Genomic DNA, 25,066 nt, shown 5'->3' with positions numbered 1-25,066 from the left:
ATGCCCATCGACCACAATGCTATAGGCATCTTATCTAATTGTGACAAATTTTAACTAATGGATTTTTATAAAATTATTATAAAACCATTTACAATGCTTTGGGGCCTACGCCTTCACCTACATATTATCATTATCATTGTTCTATTCATGGCAGATAATATTGTGTTCTTAATGTAGGATCACTTGTTATACATAATTTTAATCTTAATATTAGCCAAGATTCAAATATATTATGTTACTGAAAACTCGACATGTATCTATATGAACGGGTTCTGGTCCCGACCCCCCCTCCACCAGAAATGAAAAAAATACAAATGTAATATTACTTCTTCACCAGGACCTCGTGACTGAGGATCGGGACCGGTTGATGTGGTTGGTTGGTTCTGAACGGGTTGGCCCCACTCTTTTCGGTATTCCACGACATCTATGCAAGGCCTGTGGCCACTGAAAGACCCGTGACACTGATGAATCGGTGCGACTATCTTGGGCATCCAACGTTTGCTTTAATGTTCCAATGCGGCCGATGAGCGTTAAGTTGCGTGAATTCGATAACCGCTTGTGAATGCGACAACTCTCAATAACTCATTGGTGAACATCCTCAGTTATACCTACATGCCACATGTTTATCGGCAGATTCAACATGCGGAGTGTCGGTACGGGGAATGTACATGGAAAAGTGCGGTATTCCGTAGCTGTAGCGACGAGAGGTTATAAGCAGTAAGCGGGATAAATGTGAAAGTGGAAGTCAGTGCCACCTGCTAGATTTTGTTAATTCCGCCCCGCCCCTTTGAAAAATCACAAAAAATATTTTGGATTTGTTGTCAAAATGGACCTCCTCAAACCGTTTTTCTGTTGTGTGCGCCTGATCTTGACATGTCATGAGTCTACAACATAATTATTGATGCATTTTTTTAAATAGGTCAGTCATGTCTTCGATTTTTTTATTCATTGCTTCCATGTGGACACTTACTGCCTTCGTACATTCGTTGAAAATCTCTGTTCTCCTAATACGTGTTTGTTCAACATCAACCGACGAAGTATGGCCAGAGTCTTGCTGGATACCATTTTTTTCAGACAAATGTCTAAAGATTTTTGCAGCAAAATCTTCGCTTATATTATTGTTGTCAAATTTCCAAATGCCGGTTCTCCCCGGATACAGTGTGAGTTGGCTGAATTCTTCACTAGAAATTCGTTCAGAAATAAATCTCGGCAGTATTTTCCACACTATATTAAATGCAAAGCCATCTAGGGTACCTAAGAAGTGAACTTGTTGCAGCAGTCGCTGAATTTTGCCTTCCAATTCCAATTCTTCAGTTCCACTGATTGCCAATGCCATGAGAAGGTTTATCAGAACTATAGAGACTGAACCAATGAAAGCCAAGAAAATAAAGCGGGTCATTATCCAAAACGGATCCAGGGGCTTTTTATCAAATAATTCTTTGTAATCAAATTCGGACGTCATCATCACGATAGTCTTCATAATGGAATCTGTCCATGTGCAGAATGGAGTTTCACTGTTGAATAATACCCAAAAGGCCAATGCAAAGCCTATAACCGGAAAGCAGCCAAATAGGACGATCACCTAAAAATGAGACATAACAGTATTAATTTAATTATTATTTGTAATTAATATAATATACATAGTTGTGTGCTTTTTTTAGTGTAGTATAAAATCTGTAGTGGAGTAGTAAACACCGAATGCGCGCCTCTAAATCTGTAGGTCACAGTTTCGAATCTGGCATTGGATCAAATTCACATGACTTGGTAACTTCGACATTGTTAGTTAGGTACAATGTTTTTGGTTGGTTACCAACGTTGGTGATTAATACGAGAATACACATTATTAGGTCCATCGATAAATTTGAATTTTGATACCATTTCATTGTTTTTTTCCTGTGTTCTGTTTAACCATAATGTTAATATCTGTAATGATCTCAAACTAATCGTATTTATCTAGAAATCTTCAATGTTCAGATCCCTAGAGCTTGCAGTAGCTGTTTTGTAGCCTATGCGCCTAAGATAATCATCTTGGCAGAGTTTCAGTATTACTGTACCTATAGGTAGATACATGTAGCTCAACCGTAGCTGCGTTAAAAAGTACAACTTAAGATTTTTTTGGTTAAAATTTGGAAAAATAGGTTTAATGTGACCAATTTTTAAACAATGAGGTATTTTGAAGGTTGAGCTTTGGTTATTGAAGTAGTGATGCGAGAGTGACTTTTTGTAGCAGCAAGGAATGAAGAAATACAACTTGGCAATATGCATTCTTCCTTTTGTTTCTTGTAAATTATGCATTTGTATTCTAAAGTTACTGTTACAGCGTAGTATTCATCTATTGCTGTCTTATTAATTTTATCGATAACCATGTTTTATTTGTCTTGCATTAGTTTTAGACAATATGAAAATATTTTAATATAACTCGTGTATCCGAAGTGTGTCTTTTAATATTATTTACTAAATCATTAGTGAATTTATTATTGTTTACTAACCCTGCTAGTCAGTAACATCACGTACGGGTTGGCATATCATGCGTTGCTTGGGATCGGCAAATTAGGAAAGGAATAAAATCACAAAAATTTGGAATTTCATAGATTTTCTATGGATGTTTTCATTGAAAATAGCTACGTAAATGACGTAATTTACATACAATTATTCAGACTGAAACTAGTACTTCATTTTATCTATCTGCACCATAATAACGTTAATAACACGAGAACAAGAATGTTGAGAGGTTTACTTGCAGTAAATTATAGTGGACATAAGAAAAAAATAATATCCAATCACCTTTGTGACCCTGGCAGCTACTCTTGTAAACATTTGAAAGTAGAATCCTCTGAATAATCTGGAGAATTGAATTCCGAGTTGAGTCCAGGCAGCAAGAATGGTGATGGAAGCCAAGGCCCGAGAGAAGGATCCTTCAGAATTATTGACGATGCGGTGGTCAAGTAACAGCACCAACGCAAGTATCATTGAGATCAATTTTGCAATGCACTCCAACTCTCTCAAGTACTGTCCCGATTTAGATTCGCTGATCAGGGAACATTCCTGCAAAGTACAATCATTATTTCACCTCATTTTAATTCCGATTACTTTACGAAAATCTATTTCCCGACATGATTTTTCATTTTATTTTAATAATATAATATTTTAAAGACAAACATAAGTCTGGAATAAGAAACATAATTAGTATAACATATCTAATAAAATAGGATAAGGCATTCCTCAAATGTTTTAACGGAACCCAAAATGTTGCGAACAATAAAAACATTAGAGTATTGTTAAGAAGTAACATTTTTTCATTCACGTTTTAAGGGGGATTATATTATATGCCAACAGAGAACCTAGCGGAAAAATATGAAGCTTGCAATTTGAGATTTTTTTTTGATAATTTACAATTTCAACTGTGTTAATTAATAAATATGTAGGTACCTATCTGAAAACATTAAAAAAAAATTTTTTTTAAGTCAAAGATAAACTTGCAATTGTAAAAAAAATGTAAATTTGTCACATATTTGGTACATAGGTTACGTTATTATTACATTATTTTTATGGTTATATTTAATTTTAAAATTTAGTTTATTAACTTTCAGCGTTTAGATTTTTAACTAATTCATAGTTTTAATATTTTTTATATATATTTTAAAAAACATTGATTTTTATAAAAAATATAAATGTGTAGAACTTGAAATCAAAAATCTAAACGTTGAAAATTTTAAAACTTAAACTAAATTTTAAAATGAAATAATGTAATAATAACGTAACCTATGTACCAAATATGTGACAAATTTACATTTTTTTTACAATTGTAAGTTTATGTTTGACTTTAAAAAAAAATCTTTTTAATGTTTTCAGATACATACAGTTGAAATTGTAAATTATCAAAGAAAATCTCAAATTGCAAGCTTCGTATTTTTCCGCTAGGTTCTCTGTTGGCATATTATAAATGATCCCCCTTTTTCGAATATCATTGTGAGTAACACTAGTTGATTGAATGAATGTTATAAAAATATGGGGTATGTTTGGTTATCTGAATGAAACCTTTAACTCACAATTTTACATACATTCATCGTTATGTATGACGTATGTAGGTACGCTACGCACCAAGCTATGTATAACGAAGACACAGTGGAATCACTTTGATATACCTACGAGTGATTTGGATTACAAACACATATCCGAAACGAATTATGATCTCAATCCACGGTCTGACTGTATATTGATTTGAAACACATTAAACTATAACATTTATATTATATCAATGGATGAAAGTATAATTTATTAGTCTAGTCTAGGGGTCGGCAGTTTGTCAAGTGAGAAGAGCCAAATTTTCAAGAAAACAGGATAAGAGTACTAGAGAGCCGCATATAATATGTAATATACGTAATATGTATATGGAATTTTTAGGGTGAAAAAAGTTCAAGATTTTTTATTAAAAAAATTAATTGGAACGGCGTCCATGCGTCGCTTTTGATAGCTTTAGTACATGGCCCCCACATCCTGAAGTGGGCCCCCAGGCTAGGATCTTTGGCGGGCCCCCCTACCTATCGCTTAGGATAAAGGCAGTGTGATGCTCTACAGTAGCGTTTTCCAAATGGTGTATGCGGTAAAATTAGTGTTTATATTTTGTGTTTTTTTGAATACATCCATTTGAATTATGGAGTTGTCGAGTATTGATACACAATTAAAAATTGTATCGTACAACCATATAATTTTAAATAATAATATTAGTGAAGGAAAATAGCGCCTTTTACTAGTGAAGCAAATTTGTGATGTGTGTTTATCTCACTTATCTGGTCGACTCGCATCGCCGGGCGCCCAGGCTAGGGCCCTGTCAGCCCCCCCATTTTGGGGGCCATGCTTTAGTATATCTGGCAAAAAGCTACTTATTTTTAATTGAATACATGATTATAAATTTTCATACATTATTCTGCTTCTTTATTTTTTATTTGGTTCGTAGATGAGAATGTTTGTTCGCATATATAATAATATGTAGAACCGAAGATTATGAGAATACCAAAAGCTAGTTTTTTTAACGCGTCATATATTTCAGGCAAACTATTCCATGTATCAAATATTATTGTTTCTATTTAAGGCAGTTGTTTTATATAATTGTCTTCCAATAATGTATAGGTATGCAATGTTTCCTTTCCCTTGCAACAATATATTCAAATCATTACGGAAAATGTAGGGAATTGGAGTTTATGTCTGAAGAACCGCAAACGTCTATGCAAAGAGCCGTTTCTGCCGACCCCTGGTCTAGTCTACTTAGGTAAATATTAAGATATGTATTTATTATATGAACAAATCGCCAGACGAAAATGTTTAATTTTAATTCAATTTTGATTTAACATTCTATTAGATCTCTATTAGACTGTAAGTTTATCTTTGATTATTTTGTTTCCATTTTACTTTCTAATATACCTATGTGTGGTCCGTGAACAATAAACTACCTATATAATTAATGATAAATCAGACGCACTGTTAAAAGGATGTGTATCACTTTTATACGTTTGTTCTTAAACTGTACAAACTCACCATTAAAATGAGGATGATGATATTTATCCATAAGCATATTTCCCAAATGATAGAATTTTCGCTGTCATCGTAAATGTCAATAATAAGACACGTGACAAGAAATAAGAAAACTGCATACATCGCCACTATTACGACAAAAATTTTCTTCAATCTTTTCCACTCCAAATGCAAAAATGTATCCACGAGAGGATGCAATAAAAGCTGATTGAATCCTAATTCTTCTTCAAACATTTTCTCAAGAATTCTCATACGCCTTGGCCGCATCTCTGTGTAGTGAGGTATAAACAGTGCATAATGTAAAATGACTACGCATCTTGGGTTGCTCAAGTTAAATGAATTTTTAATTATGTACGTATCGAAGAGATCCTCTAGGTACTCTGTCGGATGCCGCCATTTTTTTGAGATTATTTCCAGTACAGATTGTTTTTTGCCCTCTATATTTAACACATCAGAAAGATCGGCCCCCTTCGTAAGAAAAAGAGTAGAAGTTTCCCGGTGGCCATTTAATATGGCTCTGTGAAACGGCAAAAGTCCGTCGCTGTCCTTGGAATCTATCATAGATTGGTCTATCCTGCAGATCATCGGGGCCACTTTTGTGCTGTTGTTGATCGCAGCCATGTGCAGGATTGTAAATCCGGAGTGAGAGCCTTTTAAACCGAGGGTGTGCAGGTCAGCTCCGGCGTTAAAAAGAAGTGTCAAGCACTTGAAACTATTTGCGAAAGCAGCCCAATGTAAAGGAGACAGGCCATCATCATCTTTCTTGTTGATGAACTCTATACCCTTCTCGAACAATTTAGTGGTTTCGAGAAGCACAGCAAGTACGTCATGGCAGCCTTTCATGGCCGCCTCATGTACCACGTTCCGTCCCTTGTAGAGCTCTACGTCGAACTCGGCTCCTTGGTACAGCATGACTCTGACGCATGCGGCGGAACCAGATTGTACCGCTCCGTGTAGCGGGGTGTATCCCAAGTCATTCTTTGTGTCTATCGAAAGATGTTGATGTCGAAAGGTTTCAATTAGCACATTCACAATTGACTGGCTACCTACCCATGCGGCATAATGTAAAACATTGTTTCCTTTCTCATATGTTGTGCCGATGTCTGCTTTCATAGTTTTGAGAGCATTTAGGAGTGAAATAACTCCAGGTATCCACTTGTTTACGACGGCAAGTTTCAGGGAGGACTTTAACATGTCAGAATTGATATCGGAAGCCTCGGTTAAATGCTGAAGTGGAGATATCTTTTCATGTGTCACTGCATAGTGTATGGGGGGATTATTCGACAGGTCAAGCTGCTGAGAACTGAAGCCGACATCGAGAAGAAGTTTTGTAGCTTTTCCGTTTTCTAACAGAGCGGTGTTGTGGAGTGCTGTGCGTTTATTTCCTCTCCGTTTGTAATAGTCTTTACAGAGATTCCACATCGGAATTGCTGAGCTCTGCTTTTGTCCATACTCTATAAGCATTTTGATTGCCTCCACATACCTGCAAAAATTATATATATTTTACATATAGATATAATAATATTCACTAGACATGTTTATTGAGTTTTAGCATGTAATTGTACACCAAGCATAAGAATTTTTGTAACATGTATGTTGTTTGGTCTAGATAAGATTAAAAGCCATACATAATGCCTTTCACATAGATTACTATTATTTATAATTTATATTAACGGCCCACATGCTCGTCGTAGGTCAAAATTGAGTTTTTATTGTATTTTCAAACCATGATCCTGGACACTCCTTAAACGTTGTAGATAATCTATTTATATAATTTTGAAGCCTTATTATCCTTTATATTTATTTTAAACTTTTGATGACTGCATAAAGTATTTTTGTTACATAAAATAGTATTATTTTAAACCTCTCGCTCTAATGTTTTAGAATATAGACATATTTCGGTACATAACTGTGCAGTGGTGTTAAGATTTTTTACATTTATTAATTTTTAAACGCATTTATAAAACCATTAGTATAATTTATCACGAGATAATTTTTGTAAAATATTCACGATAAAAAATTATATTGATAATCTCTGTGATCCCAAATTTGACAAGAATTAGGCATTTTATTATTCAAAAAATCGGCAAGATTAACACATTTGAAGATGATTCTAAAGATACTTATTATAAGCTATGTCTTTGACCATTCAAGTGTGATAAACATCTTATGAATAATGATTGCTTCATAATAATTATTGACCTAAGAATAAGGTAGTGTTTTTTGAAATACGCCATTTCTTTTGTCATTCCCCAGTGGTTAAGCTACAACATACGGCCGTAGCCATAAATTGACAAACTATAATTAAAGTAGGGAGTAAAATTATGTTAACGCGCGTGTTTGAACATACGTTTAAGGAGTGTCCAGGATCATGGTTTGAAAATACAATAAAAACTCAACTTAAGTATTAGTTACCTGAGCGTTTTTTACTTCCCATAAGATGGAAGATTATAATTTAAATATTTTTTTTTATTACGTACCCTAGGACGATAACATTAACAACATTGTAACAATCTTATACATAATCTTAATACGATCGACCGAAGGTACTTGATGGAATTTGAATTTAAATTATAATGGATTTAAGTTTTGTACTATTCCATTTGAGTCGTTTTTTGCGACCCGGGTTTCGCCTTTCGGCATCTTACACCTATTGAATGTACCTAGTATTTATTGATTATTATTTAATGATCTATTATTAGGGTTTGATGATGTATACGCCTATTGTTTGTTTTATTAGTGATAAGGGTCTCTTACAAACACTTCAATTATTCATAATTTGTTGGTTATATTTTTATTGTGATTATTGGACTTAATATGTGGGTGATAAAGTTTTTACCTACTTTATTGTGTTAATTTATACCTATAAGTTAGAATTAATAAATTGACCTTGCATTGTTTTAAAGTTCATTCAGGTGCTCAATATATTACCAGCCATGTTCTCAAAGTTGGCTATGTAAGTATTATATAATATACAAAATAATTTGTGTTTTTTTGGAAGCAATACACCACTGCACACCTAGCGCCGTCTCGCGGCACACCGGTTTCGGGGCACTGATAGTACCTCGATGGAATTTAATTAAAAAAAAATGTTGAAGTAAAAAATAATAATATGTTAAAACAATGAATTGAGGCTATTAGTTTCAAAGTTGGTAACCTCCATGTATTTTACTTGATTCTGATTCTGTAAGTAGGTACTTTTGCATTGTATGCATATTTAGAAACTATTTAAATCATCGCCGTTTGATAGTTAATTATAATTAAACCGGGGGTTGATTACAAAGTTGTTTATATTCATCAGCCGCTACTTAAAAATATTTTACGACTAATATTACATGATTTTTTATGAATTTTAATGACATTTTATTTCGCTACTCGCTTTTACTTGATAAAAATATTCTTTTGCAATCCTAAATATGCCTTACGGTTTTTTACTTTTATCTCGAAATGGCAGAATATATAGTTTACCGAATTTTGAAATTAACGGCCTTAATGTTCCCATATTTGACGATGATAAAAAGAGGACATATTTCATAATCAGTCCAATGCCGTACGGGGTTTCCTGGTTCGATCCCCGGTGATCTCAGAATTCATACGTGCGATTTTTTCAATTCTGAGTATTTCTGTGATGTATTTTTCCACTGTAATTGAACCCATGCTATGTCAATGATTGTTAGATCTCGATATTTAACCCCGAAATGTAATAATTTTATTATTATTATTTTAATAATTAAGTCATATTTTTTATTAACAAGCACGAATTAGCATTGAGTGAAAATTGCAATTAAGAAAATAAATATAGTAGGTACCTACCACATTTCTTTCAAATGAATGAATGAAAAAAATATTTTGTCAATCAATTTTACAAAATAGCATTACGTTACATTATTAAAAATGAAAAAAGATACTGGACACGAACATTGACCTCAAAAAAGAGGATTTGTCCGGGAAAAAGGGACGTCTGCGAACTCTAAATACCCTCAATTATTCAAACCAGGGTTTCGAACCGTTATTTTTTTCCGTTTCGGCTTTTGTTCCGGTTCAAGTAAAACAATATAAGTATATCGGTTTGGTTCCAGTTTTCACTCCGGAAAAAATAACTGTTTTTCTGGTCTTCGGTTCAGCTCCGAGTGATTAATTTTTAAATGTTTTTATTTGTATTAAGTACAAATTTATTTTCTACCATGATATAAAACATTTTATGGTACTGCATGATAGCCCGGCGTCACGCTCCGAAACCAATGGTTATGCTGCACAGCATAGCGGTAGCCATACATTTTTAAAATAATATAATATTATAAATTATGTCGAGATGCGTCACGACAATTGAAGTGCGGTAAGATCATGTTAACGCGCTTGTCCGAAGGTATACCGAACCTAAAAAACGATATATTTTTTTCTGGTTTTCGTTCCGACAAAAATAACGGGTTTTCCGGTTTTCGGTTTTTGTTTCAGTTACAGTTCGAAGCCCTGATTCAAAGATCGTTATGATACCTTTTAAAGAACTTATCAAACTACATATTAATGATACAATAGAATATAGGTAGGTAGGAAAGGTATGTACTACTTCAGTGGCGCACGCAGGATTTCATATTGGGGGGGGGCCAAGGAGGAGAATGTAAATTAGTCCCATAGGCTCTTTTTCTTCTTCACAGCCTAATTTCTCGTTGTCTATTGCACTCGGTGTACCTACACCATGGTCCCCACATCCTGAAACGGGCCCTCAGGCTAGGATATTTGGCGGGCCCCCTACCTACCGCTAAGATTAAAGGCAGTGTGAAACACTACATTAACGTTTTTCAAATTGTGTTTTAGTTCAAATTAAGGGTACTTATACAGTGAATTATTGGAGATTTTCAATACATCCACTTTAATAATGGAGCTGTCGAGTATCGACACATAATAATCAAAAAATATATTGCACAATTAAATAAGTAATTGAAAATGTTCATGAAGTATAATAGCGCCGCAGGCGACTTTTTTTTACTATTAAGGCTAATTTATGATGTGTGTTTATCTCACTTATCTCATCAACCCGACACGCTGGGTCCCCAGGCTAGAGCCCTGTCAGTCCTCCCCAGCCATGATCTACACCACTCCGGAATTCGGGTGGACACCGAGAAATTTTTGACAGTTCTATTAGGGATTGGGTTTCTAAAAAAACCTGACATTAGTGTTTCGAAATTTTTGTGTTAGAAATTAAAATCTAAGAAATTATTCTAAAAAGGGTGCTGGAGAATTACAAATCATTTTTTTGCCAGTGTTTTTATTTGTCCAAGCCCAAAGGTTTATTGGCTTTCAATTTCAATGGTTAAAGTCATTCTTATAATTTTCATGTTTGGGGGGTGTCAGGGCCCCTTGACCCCCCCCTGGGTGCGCCACTGTAACCACCTCACTTCAGTGTGAAAAAGCAAACATTCCTACTTAGCTTGCATAGAAATGCAAAGTTTTTTTAAAAAATGCCTGTTTTTAAAGGTCTGGATTTGATGAAATTTACAATACAGGTATTGGCACTGCGGTAATGTTTTCGAAACTATAGATTCCCTGTGTAAATAAAACAGTGCGTAGATATAATGTTAAGGTTTCTTGTCTTTGCGAGGGTAACAAATCCTTTAAATGAGCCTAACATTGACGGAGCACCATCCATACAAATTCCTCCATGATATTTTAGATTGTTCTAAATATGAAGAAATAGAATCAAAAACACCTTGTCATGTCGTACGCTTGGTGAGTTCTTTGCAGCACAGATATTGATCCACTATTTTGTTTTCATTTATGAAACGAAAACCTGTGAGGCCAACGGTAGACGCGTGCGATCGATTCGGCAACATCGAAATCACATTAGATCTTTCATAATTTCACGAAGGACTTTTTCGATTTTCGCTATTTCGCGGATTTTTCTGCTTTTATCCTTACTTTCGCGGTGTACTTGCAACAAGCCAGCGGTGCACCGGTTAAGAACCACTGGTCTAGAGCCACAATATTTATGCTGAATTCCACAAAAAAAAATGTTTTTTTTTTTTTTAATTTACACCACCACCGACTGTGGTGGGCATGGCCCCCACATCATGAATGTTTGGCGGGCCCCCTTACCTATCACCAGAGTTAAGGGGAATGTGATGTTCTACAGTAGTGTTCCCAAATGGTATTCCGTGGATTTATCTATATTGTTTAATAATTCCCTTGAATTCTTGATTTGTCGGACTTCATATCATATTATTATCGATCGTTATCATACTATGGTCGCGACCCCCTCTTGTGGTAGCCAAGTAGCATTCGACCCTTCGATATTGGATAAATAACCATTTTTATTTTTATAGAATCACTAAAAATAATTGTAATATAAAATGATACACGTGAATTATTATCATGTAGTTACGTGTATCAAATTTTCATCATACTTCATATTTTTTATGTTAATTTTGATGAAGTAGTATAGCGCCACATGCGATTTTTTTATGGTATAACAAATTTCTGGTGTGTGTTTATCTCACAATTAGACGAGCCGCCACGCCGGGCCCTCTTAGGCCCGGGCCCCCCAGGCTGTAGCCCTGTCAGCCCATGGTGGTGGGTGTAGTCGTACTTTTCGCCGAATTTTTATCGTCGATTTTGGGTTTTTTAATAGTGAACTTCCAAAATATTAATTTAAATAAAGTATTATTGCATTTAACTTAGTGCAAGAACGTAGTGGTCGCGCGGGGGCGGCGCGGCGGCGTCTTACGAAACTCAAACGTATAACCGTGTGTAAAATGTTCGTAGACAGTGTCTTTTTTGGGGCATAATACGCACGGTTATACGTTTGAGTTTCGCAAGACGCCGCCGCGTCGCGCCCGCCAATTCACTACGGCCGAGCACTTATAGGTACACAAACCTACCCAACAGAACACAGCCTAATTTCTCATTGGACTTTTGTCTATTGCACTCGGTGTACACCACTCCGGAATTCGGGTGGACACCGAGAATTTTTTGACATTTCCATTAGAGATTGAGTTTCTAAAAAAACCCGACATAGTGTTTCGAAATTTTTGTGTTAGAAATTAAAATCTAAGAAATTTTTCTAGAGGGTGCTGGAGAATTTCAAATAATTTTTTTGCCGTGTTTTTATTTGTCTAATGTATTGGCTTTCAATTTCTATATTTGGAGGGGAAGGGCACGGCCCCTTGCCCCCCCCCTGGGTGCGCCACTGTTAATAATAATCATACTGTCTATGACCGCATCTTTTATTTCGTGTTTTTTGTATTTTCAAGTATTTGCAAGTTTATTTTTTTAACTAAAAGTAAAGAAAAAAAAATATCAGTAAAATTTATCAAATTGCCTTTTTATTAATTAGGTGATCAAGCGACACAGATATTGAAAAGCATTATATGAGTATCAATAAAAATAGTCAGTATGATTGATAGTATTAATAGCTTACAAATAAAATGCTTCTGAAAAAGGAAAAGGAGCCATAAAATGGGCCTGATTTATGATAAAAGATAATTTTAGCAAAAGGCAAATTTTATCATTAATTTGTTTGATAGATAGTAAAAATGTCCTCTGCGGCGCACGTTACTTATCTAATCATTTAAAAAATATGCGCTTACCTGTGTAACCATAGAGGTATTAAATAACCTGTAGGTAATGTAACCTAATAATTTCAAATTGCTTTACCTTACAATATGAATAAAATTGTAGCGTACTCAGTTATCGAAATCATCGTCTTAAGATAGGCGCCTAAGTTTGTTCTGTTTAGCTTTTAAAATTGGACTAAGTATAAATAAAAAATGGCATACCTAATTTTTATTAAAATTGAAATATTTCAAATAGTTTTATGAACTGAGAGAAACTTTTTTTCGGTTTGCTCTGTATAGTGTATAGCTCTGGATTCTGTATTGTGTATATTTCTATGATTATTACTTGTTCGGACATTTTGTTCGTTTACGTAATATTATAAACACATTAAAAATAAGTTATGATCGTTTACCTCGCGTTCGTCTTGAGATCTTCCTCTTGGAGTGCTGAACCGCAAGCGTCCATAGTGGACGGGCAAAAACGAGCATCGGGCCGACCCGCCGCCACTTCGCAAGTGCAAATCCTGGCTCCCGTATCCAATAACTGACGAGCGCATTCCAAATGCAGTTGGGACAGGGCCAGCTGGAGTGCTGTTTGATTGCACCTCACCTTGCTCACCTAAAAAAAGGTGCTTGGAAGTAGGGGCGCCGCGTAAGTAATGTGGATCAAGGGGCGCTGACAGGACGCTTCTTGAATGTACTGAATCTCTGGACTGACCGCCCCTTGATTCGACAGTCTTCATGAGTCATAAGACATGTTATTGTTATTTATTACCGTAGTTCATGTTGTCAAATTATATTATTTGATGTGATCAGGGCTTTTTTTGTCATGTCACGCGGTGGAACGGCGTTCCAGCACCCTTAATTTGTATTGTTTCAAAAGCAATAAGACGAAACAATGTTTGCGCTTACAGACTACAAGTTAATTTTCCTGAATCATCTCGTATGAAAAGACATACCACGAAAAACTATTGCATTTGATATAGGCATTGAATTCTATTACCATTTCTTCAAGTGAATGTGAACGCGAATTTTCGCAATTGAATCTAATTATTACCCCATTAAGAGCTTCGTTGAAGACCAAAACAGTTTCGGCACTTTTGTTCATCAAACTCGTCGGACCACCTTTGACACTTTTTGATCCTTCAATATACGTTGATCGGTGGTTACTCAGTGGAAGACATTCGGCTATAATAGACTATAATACTAAGAAAAGGAATCGAGACGATTTTCCGGACGAGAATTGGACTGAACTTTGGAAATCACCATGGCTCCCACCAGCGCTGGAAATGGAAAATTTTACGAACCGGAGCGCTCGATGATTTTACGAAAATATTAACATAGTTACGAGTATCTAAATTTATGATTATTTTATAAAAATAAGTGTTAGGTTTTTTTGTTTTATGGCTGATCTGGCTCAGACGGTCAAATTATTTTCCTACAAGATTTTATTAATCGGAACGGCTCTCCGGTGCGTTCCGGTCCATTTCGAGCCCTGGCTCCCACAAAGGGGGGGCTGACAGGGCTCTAGCTTGTGAGATCGAACAGACAAGTGAGATAAACGCACATCACAAATTTGTCCTAATCATAAAATCACACCGCCTTTAACGTTTGTGATAGGTAGGGGGGCCGCCAAAGATCCTGGACCGGGGACCCGCTTCAGGATGCAGGCCATGGAAATCACTATATAAATGATGTTTTTACAATTTTATTTTTTACAACTTTAGTTGTTTATTTTTTCATGCGCTTCGTGGCATAGGAAAAGTTGCTTTAAATGATATTTGAATATAATTTTCTTTGGTTGGTAAGAAGTTTGGCAAAAAGTGAGTTCCGGCACCTTTGTTTTAAAAAAAAAAGCCCTGAATGTGATCCAATATAATATGACGCTTATCTGAACATAAACGCATACTTATTGAATCGATTAATTGCGATGCGAAAGCAATGAGTCCATAGGCAAAGTATCGCCCTTAAGCTGACTTAGAATGCCACCCCCTTTCATTTTGAATTACAAATTTTCTGAAAATTCATTAGGCACCCACCTAATTACCTATCTTATTATTTATTTTCGGCTATTTTAAACATCCAAATACCCACACCAGATATCTTTAAATTAACAAACATACTAACTAGTTTACTATCTACTGAGAGTGATATGATATGATATAATTGATTAATTGTTATAATTACGGTGAACGTAACGCCGACGCAGTTATGCAGATGCGGTGAGTCTAGCCAAAGTGGATCAGTTTTATCGGCCCCACCTTCCGCAGCCTCTATGAATTTTATTCTTTCCGCTGGATCATCGAAAGCGTGGTTGAGAAGTATTTGCAGGCATGTGGATGACCCACGCCACGCAGCGAAATGCAAGGGTGTGCGTCCCAAGCAGTCTCTGCGGAAGGGGTTCGCCCCTCGCTCCAGCACCAACCTGAGGACTTGGTCAGATCCAAAGTATGCAGCCATATGACAGACGGATATCCTTCTGAGATAGCATGTCGCGTTAGGACTTGCTCCAGAATCAAGATTACTGCAATTCAAATAAATAACAAAATGTATTGAGCTTGTATAATCCTTCCTAATCTTTCGTTTACCATTTTGACTTTATACAGATGGATTCAGACGGATTATACACATATTGTAGTGTATACATACACATATATAAGTGGTGTTATAAGACAATATTTACCAATTTTTACGTAACGGCACACTTTCAAAACCATTAAATTTTCTCGGTACCTATACTGCAACATACGTACATACATACCTTTATTTTTTTGGACACTTAAATTAATAATTTGTTTTTGTTTTACTTCAAAAAAATTCAAATCAAAGAGTTTGGACTAAAACTAAAGGGTATCATATTATAATCTTTTGTGCAACATTTTATGTAGGTAGTATCGAGAAAGTACATTTTTTAATGATAATGAATGCCAAAGAGATTTCTTCACAACAGGTGACTTTTTTAAATTTGACATACGAATAGAACAAATTTGTGAGAAAAGTTTTCGAAAATATTACCGACATTTTGTGTGTTATAAAGGAAATGGAATGAAACTTCCCACACCTTCCCAATCGCTCACGACACACCGGTTGAGAAGCTTTAGTACTTAGAGATACCCAGGCGGTAGCGTACCCAGGATTTATTATTGGGGTGGGGGGGCAAGGAGGAGAATGTAAATTAGTCCCATAGGCTCTTTTTCTTCTTCATATAAATATTTTTACATATTTTCACAATACACGGCGATATATTTGTACAGTTTCTCCTAGTTTTTATTAAATTGGAGGCATAGTGGCGGTAACCGTTGAGCGTGTCATCAGCGACTGGCGGATTGGAAGTGAACAGCGACCATGCTGGACATGTGTACCTAGTATGCTAAAAGATTACTAAAATAATATCGGCTGTGCTACCCGCTTGGTCTAGATCAGTGTTTCCCAAAGTGTGGTACGCGTACCCCCTGAGGTACGGGAAGAGTTTGGTGGGGGTATGCGCTGCACCGGGCTATGGCTACGCCTGGTGCAACAAGCATTAATACAATATCCATGCTAGAAGGTTTATCGCATGCGGAAGAAGAGCAATTGTTGGAATTATTAGCTTCAGACGGATTTTTGAAAAATAAATATAAGGAGTGTACTTAAACATCATTTAGTTTGCAAATGCAACATGTGTATCCAGTTTTAACAGAGACATTCCTGAAATACATCTTGCCTTTTCCAACTTCATATCTATGTGAAGTTGCTTTTTCAGCATTTGTAGACATTACGTAAAAAAAAGGAACAGCCTTTTGGGTGTGGAACCGCACCTCAGATTAAAATTAATAACCAATGAATGTTATTTTTTATAATATAACTTTTATTTATATTTTATTATGAATGAATTTTATTTTTCGTTTATTATTATTTTGTTTATGTACTACAAAAGGAATATATAAATATATTTTGATTGTTATTAAAGTACTTATATGTATTTTTCTTTGACGAGGAGTACTCAGTGTTACGAAAATTATAGAAGGGGTACACAGATGTCGAAAGTTTGGGGAACACTAGTCTAGAGAGCTACAATATTTATGCCGAATTCCACCGAAAAAAATGTTCTCTTGATTTACACCACCACCGTAGTGGGTGTAGTCGTTCTTTTCGCCGAATGTTTATCGTAGATTTTTGGTTTTTCAATATTGAGGTTCCAACATATTAATCGAAAATGGACAAAAAAGTATTATTGCATTTAAATTATACACAACCTACTCAATACAACACAGCCTAATATGTTGTTTATCGGTCTTTTGTCTATTGCACTCGGTGTACCTACACCATGGCCCCCACATCCTGAAACGGGCCCTCAGGCTAGGGAAGTGGTCGGCAAACTGCGGCTCTTTGGCCCCTTGAGTGCGGCTCTGCCACAGATGCTCTCTGCCATATTTGACATGGCTACAAAGAAGAAGCAAAGAAAACGGAAGAGGATAACCGTAAATGTAATGTTGAATAGACCGAGACTTATCGTTTATTCAAAACTTAAATGGCTTACCGACATGTATTTATGTGTCGGGAAAAATTGGCGCATTGAAATTTAGAAAGATACAACTAAAAACTCGTAATATTCTGTCGATGATGCAAGGAAGAAAGCAGCTGAGGAGAAGAGTCAATAAAAATAAAGTTCTGTATTTAATTAGGTACTGAATAAAATCTGTCAACAATGTTAATATTGCAAGTTTTGTGGTTAGTAAAAAGATTTCCAAGAGAGGAAATCAAGAGTAAAGTAAGAAATCGATTTATTGATGAGAACCTGGAATCGTGCTTAAAATTAAATCAACAACATACGAACCTGACTTACCCAAACTTTACAAGGAGATGCAAGGCCATTATTCACATTGAGTTTGTCAGTCATTGTCATGATTCAATTTTATGGATACCTGACTTACAATTTAATTTTTATTAATAAATAAGATCATTATTACGTATGATATTCAGTTTTATTCAGTGTACCTACCTATAATTTAATTAGGACTTAAAACTTTAACTAAAGTTTATTAAGTAAATTAGCAGTGTACCTACTTACTACCTACGTATATAATTTAAGTTTAAGAAAATTGGCTCTCAAAAGATATCTCAATCGTTGTACTGTTGATATTTGGCTCTATTGACTAATGAGTTTGCCGACCACTGGGCTAGGGTATTTGACGGGCCCCCTATCCACCGCTTAGATTAAAGGCAGTGTGAAATACTACATTAACGTTTTTCAAATTGTGTTTTAGTTCAAATTGAGGGTACTTATACAGTGAATTATTGGCGATTTTCAATACATCTACTTTAATAATGGAGCTGTCAAGTATCGACACATAATAATCAGAAAATATATTGGGCAATTATATAAATTAAAATGTTCATAGTCATGAAGTATAATAGCGCCGCAGGCGACTTTTTTTACTATTAAAGCTAATTTATGATGTGTGTTTATCTCACTTATCTGGTCAACCCGACACGCCAGGCCCCCCACAGCCCGGGCCCCCAGGTTAGAGCCCTGTCAACCCTTCCCAGCCATAACCTATACCACTCTGGAATTCGGGTGGACACCGAGAATTTCATTAGGGAACGGGTTTCTAAAAAAACCTGACATTAGTGTTTCGAAATTTTTGTGTTAGAAATTAAAATCTAAGATATTTTACTAAAAAGGGTGCTGGAGAATTACAAATCATTTTTTTCCGTGTTGTTTGTCTAAGCCCAAGGTATAGCTTATTGGCTTTCGATTTCAATGTGTAAAATCATTCTGATGATTTTCATATTTTGGGGGGGGGCAAGGCCCCCTGCCCCCCCCCTGGGTGCGCCACTGCACCCAGGTGTTGACTAATTTAAAGGTCCCTCGATGATAGAACCAATCAAATTTTTGAGAATTCTCGATACGAGATTTCTCCAACACAACGTCTACGTGCGTGTCTGTTTCATGTATTATTTGTTCATATTTTATGTTTGAAGGTGCTTATAATTTTAGCCTATGCTGTAATCCGCCATTGAGTGTTAGAAACTCAGTGAAATGGTCACACAAGAATTTTTTACATTTAAAAGCCCGTGATTGCGAAAACCATTCATCTGTTGAAGAATAATAATTGTTTGAATAGTAGTTTTGGTAAATAATTTCTTTATATATTTTAACACAGAGGAGACTGTGGATCAGTTGTCCATATTAATAAAAGACATATTCATACCATCCAGGGAGAATTGAATACGCAATATCTTACGTACATTTTTACTAAGTTCATTAATTTGTTTAAATTGGAATATCCGGCGCGACGGAAGTGGTCGCTATCCGAAAATACCTCTTATAAAATGATTTTTATATTATTATGTAGGTATTGATAAAATTGACGTATCCTTACCAATTGGCAGATTGAAAAAGATCTTCCTTGACACATTTGAATAGTTCTGTGTTAAAGGTGGCGGTTTCCGAATTGATTTCCGAAATATTAATTATGTCAACCGTCGATTTTATTTCTTTTTCTTTTTCAAAATTTTCATCAGAGAATGATGTACCGGCATTCAGACTATACGTATTATTAAAAATGTTTTTCTGAATATCCTCATTTTTGCAAAATTCTATATTTTTCACCGAGTCTACATAAAACGTAGAATGTTTTCTCTGAGTTTTATGAGCTATGTTTCCCATTTCGATGTCCATAATTTCTTGTTGGAACTTCATTTTTAGTAGAACATCCGTTTCTTCATCTTCGCTCTCCATCATCAGGCTTTGTTTTTAGTTCAGTGTATGGTATCAATAATCGAAATATCCACTTTTTTGGTCCCAACACTTCGTAACCATAGAATACGTATATAATAAAAAAGTTAAATTGGATGGGAATTAAACTTTTCTCTACCCCAGTTTCTTATATTTATAAAATCTGCTTATATCTCTCAACTTTCCACAATGTCACTAGTTTGATTAATACTGAATTTAACATAACTGTAGTCTACTTTACTAACTAATAAAACAATTAATATTTATTATATTACGTTTAAAAATCTTATCAATTAATCATAATATTCATAGTATTCAGTGTTTCTCAACGTTACGTTGCATATATGTATAAATTATATCATTATAGTAATGGGCAATATAACATAATATATATTAATTAGTGGGTTCCGCACTTTCGGCGTTCTAATCTCCATTGGTGCTCGGCGCCTCGTCCCCTCGCCTAGATCCCCGTCATCACATGGTTACACGCGCAAAACTACGACTTGCACTAATGCAATATTTAAGTTCAATTATCTCAAAAAGTAGATTGACGACATCCGTGAACCGTATCTATGAAAGTCGATGAATACATCATGAGTCATGAGTCATGACCCTACAGTATACGATATTACAGAGACTTAACTTAAAACACGAATATTGGTTCAATAAAAATGTCATCAGTCAACCGAAAATAAAACTAAAGCCAACGAACTATAATACAAAAAAGAAAACATACTAGAGCATCCACAAAAGAAAAACTACACAACAAATGTGTGCGACATAGAAACTAGGAGAGAAAGAAATAATACCAGACATTTTTACGATTTATGCATATATGCACTGATAGTTCCATAATAACCGAAAAATAAAAAAATATTAAATAATATATGGATGGCATCCTTCGATCATATCCTAAATGGCGATCTGTTGACACGAGATACAGTAATGGCAATGGACACATTTAACGATCATACAGATGAAGACACGCATTCCCTGAATGAAACTATAACACGTTTTTTTTAAATAGCGAAGCCAAGTAGATTGTACTCGTATCTCCACGTTCGTTAAACTTGGTGGACTCCGATGGGCGAATCATGTAGAGAGAATGGACAAAGTAAAAAAAAATACATACAAACCCATCTGTCTCTAAGTTTTAAACAATTGAATTTAGGATTCACCTACACACTGTATCCGGTTCTATAGAATCTTCTACTAAAAATATAAATGAAGACTTGGCAATATTTATGTTTTGTCTGATTAACTACCTATATAAAACGTATCATGCCTCTAACGACTACAAATTTGCGCATATTATAATATATTATAATATAATATGACTGTTATTTTTCGCGCAATGTACTCTGTCCTAGCGGTTTATTTGATAAGAAGTTCCACCTATAAGGCTGGACTTATGTAGATTTTTTTTATGGTTAGGCATCACTTTTTTTAGTACCTAATAGATACCTATCTATTTTAATGCATGTTGTTTTTTTAGTGAAATAAATACTGAAGATAAAACAAAATTTAAATTCAAGTCCCGTAAACGTGGCTGTCCTAGGACATTTATTTCAGTTACCTACCAAAGAAGAGATTCGTGCAGCTTGGAGAGAAGAGTTATCTCTGGTGGCGCCGAAGGAAGGAGGTCACGAGGGCGTGTGCCTTCCATATGGAGTGACACTATCAAGAAAACGACTGAATCAAAAATAACGGAAGTAACAAGATTAGCGCAGGATCTTTCCAGATGGAAGGAAACATTGTTGCCAAGCCTTGTAAATTCTCCGATCACCATCCTTAGTAATGAGTCAAAGGATTTGAAGAAGCTATTGATTCCTTCCTTTAACGGGCACCCTTCGCTACTGCTATACCTAGATTCTAATATTGTCTTTATGTTTGCATACCACTGTTTTAAACGATGGTGTCTATTATGATAACGTGGTTTTAAAATTAATCGAAATAATTCTGAATAACAACAGCGCATTTCCACCAACCGCAGATTTCTTTAAGATATCAAGGTGTCCACACGGAAATACATATATAAATGTAAATTTATGTTAAGTATAGTTTGATAAACGTTTCTAAATAAAAAAATACATTATGATAGTGGTTTAGGTGTATCACCACAGTGACATTGGGCTGATACTTATTAGCAGGAGCGGATTTAACCAGTCAGTACGCTACTCGCAGCACTATTTTCAATTAATTTTACCTATCTACAGTTTCTATAGTTCCACACCTACCCAAAAATGACGAAAGCTCGTATTCCGATGTAAAAATCGTTTTTTTTTTTTTTTTTTTTTTAAACGGGACATGTTTAAACACACAAGTTAACATGTTCTTACTCCCTACTTCATTTATCGTTTGTCAATTTATGGCTACGGCCGTATGTTGTAGCTTAACCATTGGGAAATGCCAATAGAAATGGCGTATTTCAAAAATACACTACCATATTCTTAGGTCAATAATTATTATAAAACAATCATAATTCGTACGATGTTTATCACATTTGAATGCTCAAAGACATAGCTTATAATCAGTCCTTTAGAATTAGTAATCTTTAGAATTATCTTCAAATGTGTTAATCGTGCCAATTTTTTGAATAATAAAATGCCTAATTCTTGTAAAATTTGGGATCACAGAGATTATAATCGGAGTCTGGATCGGATCAGGATCTGTAAATCGGAGTCTTATTTCAATGGAAACAAATTAATACGTATGACTGACAAAATTTAATTTGCATTATTTATGGCGGATCTAAACAGCCTACCTCTACCCTTCGCCATGGATAGTAGGGGTGACGAATCTTTTTCTTTTGACGAAGTGTATCAAATTGTATGCAACAATCTTGAAAAAAACGTGTTAGATAAATACAATAATATAAAAAAAAATACCAAAAAACATCAATAACGATATATTTCACAAATTTACAGACAGGGTAGGTAATTAAGCTAATTCAATACATTGATTTAAAATATAAAAAGTCGATTGCCAATAAGTAACGCAATAAATTTAGAAAGCGGTTCAGAGAGTATTGTAAAAACATTAGTTAACTTCGTCGCAAATAGATAGAACATGTATAGCTTAGTGGTCAAGCACATAGGTGCGAATCTCGGTGGGCGTAGGTTTGAATCCCGAATATTTTTTCTAGTGGTTATCTCAGAAGGGTTTTTAAATTATATAAGTATGTTCAATAAATTGTTTTGATTGAAATCGCATTTTCACTTAAAACCATATTCAGAGATTTCAGATATATATCATTTTCAAAATCGTGTTTTCTATCCGACACCATACATACTTCTTTATATTTTTTCGTCAATCTGTTATAAATTAATTGTAATGTTCTTTAATACATTCTATATACTCGATATGCTAGTACTTCACTGAATCCATATATCAAACTATTATGAGAGTTTCCTATCATTTGTTTTCTTTCAGAGTCCGTTTAAAATGAACGATTCCTTTATTTTAGTGCCTGCTTATTTTTTAAATTTAGAATTTGCGTTTACGTGTATGTCTTCTCTTACCTTACCTCTTTCAATACGTCTTCTTCATATCTCGCTGTCTCTCATGCATTACAGACAGATAAATGAAGATAAATATAATATTATAATGTACCTAATACAATAAATAATATAGATCCACCAGTCCGCTGAGTGAGGGCGCCACGTGCTAATTCAATACTTTTTATAATGTGACGAGCTTAATTCTAAATTCGAACATCTGATGATTGATATGACGATATGAAGGTATATCTATTTTATACCATACATAGTCCGAGGCCCGTAAACAAAGTAAGAACAGCGTACAAATAATATTAAGTAGTAAAATGAAGTGCATATTACAAATATGTTTATTTTGTGCCAACACCATTTTTCTTCTCCGTCAGATGACTGAGGATTGTGACTCGTAAGATTTGGTCATTGGGCAACAGCCTTCTCATTTAGTGACATCCCTATAGGTATAATGTGGAAAGCAGAGCCAGTGCACGCAGGTACTAGTGAAAATGCCGAAGAACTTTTATTTGATTTGGTCCGTTCATTTAGAGACTTGATAAATATTATACATTTCCGGATTATCATCCTCTCTGCACGATAAGATAATGTATTGGAGTCTGTGTCAGAGGTCAGAATCAGCGTGAAACCTGAAAAAGTGGAGCCAAACCGTGGAGAGGGCAATTGTCCGATGGTTAAATCATCCGAGTCATCATCCTCAGTCACGGGGACCCCATGACAATTGACCGGCCTGGTAAGTACGCTGTCTAACGTTCAAGCAAAAATACATTGTAGAGTTCATTGGGATAATAATATATTCTTGGCGTTTTTCGATTCTCGAGATTTTTCGAGATTTTTTTCTTACAAGTATAACGCAAAGATTTTACCCATTAGCCATTGGCTAGGCAGTTTTCTAACCATTTCCCCGTGGTAAATAAAAAAAGCAAATATATTTTTCCAGAATCAACATCAAGAGATTTTTAACTTTTCATTAAAAAATAATCCAGAATCTAGCGAAACTTAATTTGATATTCTTCCAAAAAAATCTCCACCCATAATTAAAAACGAGAGTTTTTATCAACTTTACATTCGAAAAGAATCTATTTAGATCAAAATTATGGAAATGTTAATCATAACTTCAGTGTAATTAATTTATAGTTAATTCAATATGACATGTCATCGGCCCTGCTGTAATTATTTTTACCAACAAGGCACGTTAGTCATTAAAGGATATTCATCTCACGACAATGATTTTTAATGAGTTTTGTTTCAAATGCAACTTCACTTTCTTGTAAATAGTAATTTATTCAGAGTTCAGAGTTTCAGCTATACTTTTGCGTGGGTGACCTGTTAATATGACTTGTTATGTGAATTTATTTGTGATGTCGTTTCCAAATATCTTTTTCTTTTTGATCAAAATGTTTTTCTTATTTATTTTTACTATCGTCATATGATTATATTATTTTTCAACCTACATTATTTTAAAACTGAAGCCACACTTGCACGATATAATGGTTAATAAGGTAATTAGTAATCCTTGAATAACGGATTATACCTATCATGTTTTTATAGAAATGTGCACACTGATAACAGTTAAAATAATATTAATTTTTGATAACGTTAATGGTAGGTATACTACGAATACCTGAGGAATACACAGTGACGTCCTGCGAAGGTAACCAGGACATGCATTTTTTATGGGTAGCACATTGCTAGAAATTCCAAATTTAGGACGAAAAGATAATAACACACTTTTTGAGAACAGGTTTCATGGA

At 34.9% G+C, this 25,066-nt stretch overlaps 1 protein-coding gene across 1 annotated transcript in view; it reads right to left on the bottom strand.

Annotated features, from left to right (window-relative positions):
• Window positions 1-105: 105 nt before the first annotated feature.
• The window catches only part of LOC147067215 (uncharacterized), a 65,734-nt gene continuing 40,773 nt past the window's right edge, over window positions 106-25,066 (bottom strand). Inside the window, exons 14-20 of the mRNA XM_085954925.1 lie at window positions 21,384-21,495; window positions 15,270-15,606; window positions 13,496-13,701; window positions 5,953-7,015; window positions 2,785-3,045; window positions 1,268-1,582; window positions 106-117 (exon numbers count right to left, since the gene is read on the bottom strand). Coding sequence (XP_085811051.1) covers window positions 106-117; window positions 1,268-1,582; window positions 2,785-3,045; window positions 5,953-7,015; window positions 13,496-13,701; window positions 15,270-15,606; window positions 21,384-21,495 — 2,306 coding nt within the window. The remainder of the gene's footprint in view (window positions 118-1,267; window positions 1,583-2,784; window positions 3,046-5,952; window positions 7,016-13,495; window positions 13,702-15,269; window positions 15,607-21,383; window positions 21,496-25,066) is intronic.

The sequence above is a fragment of the Rhyacophila brunnea genome, unplaced genomic scaffold, assembly GCF_057557595.1.
Source record: "Rhyacophila brunnea isolate RB1 unplaced genomic scaffold, BYU_Rbru_1.0 scaffold_4, whole genome shotgun sequence".
Taxonomy (NCBI): domain Eukaryota; kingdom Metazoa; phylum Arthropoda; class Insecta; order Trichoptera; family Rhyacophilidae; genus Rhyacophila; species Rhyacophila brunnea.
This window is presented reverse-complemented; position numbering and strand designations above follow the sequence as displayed.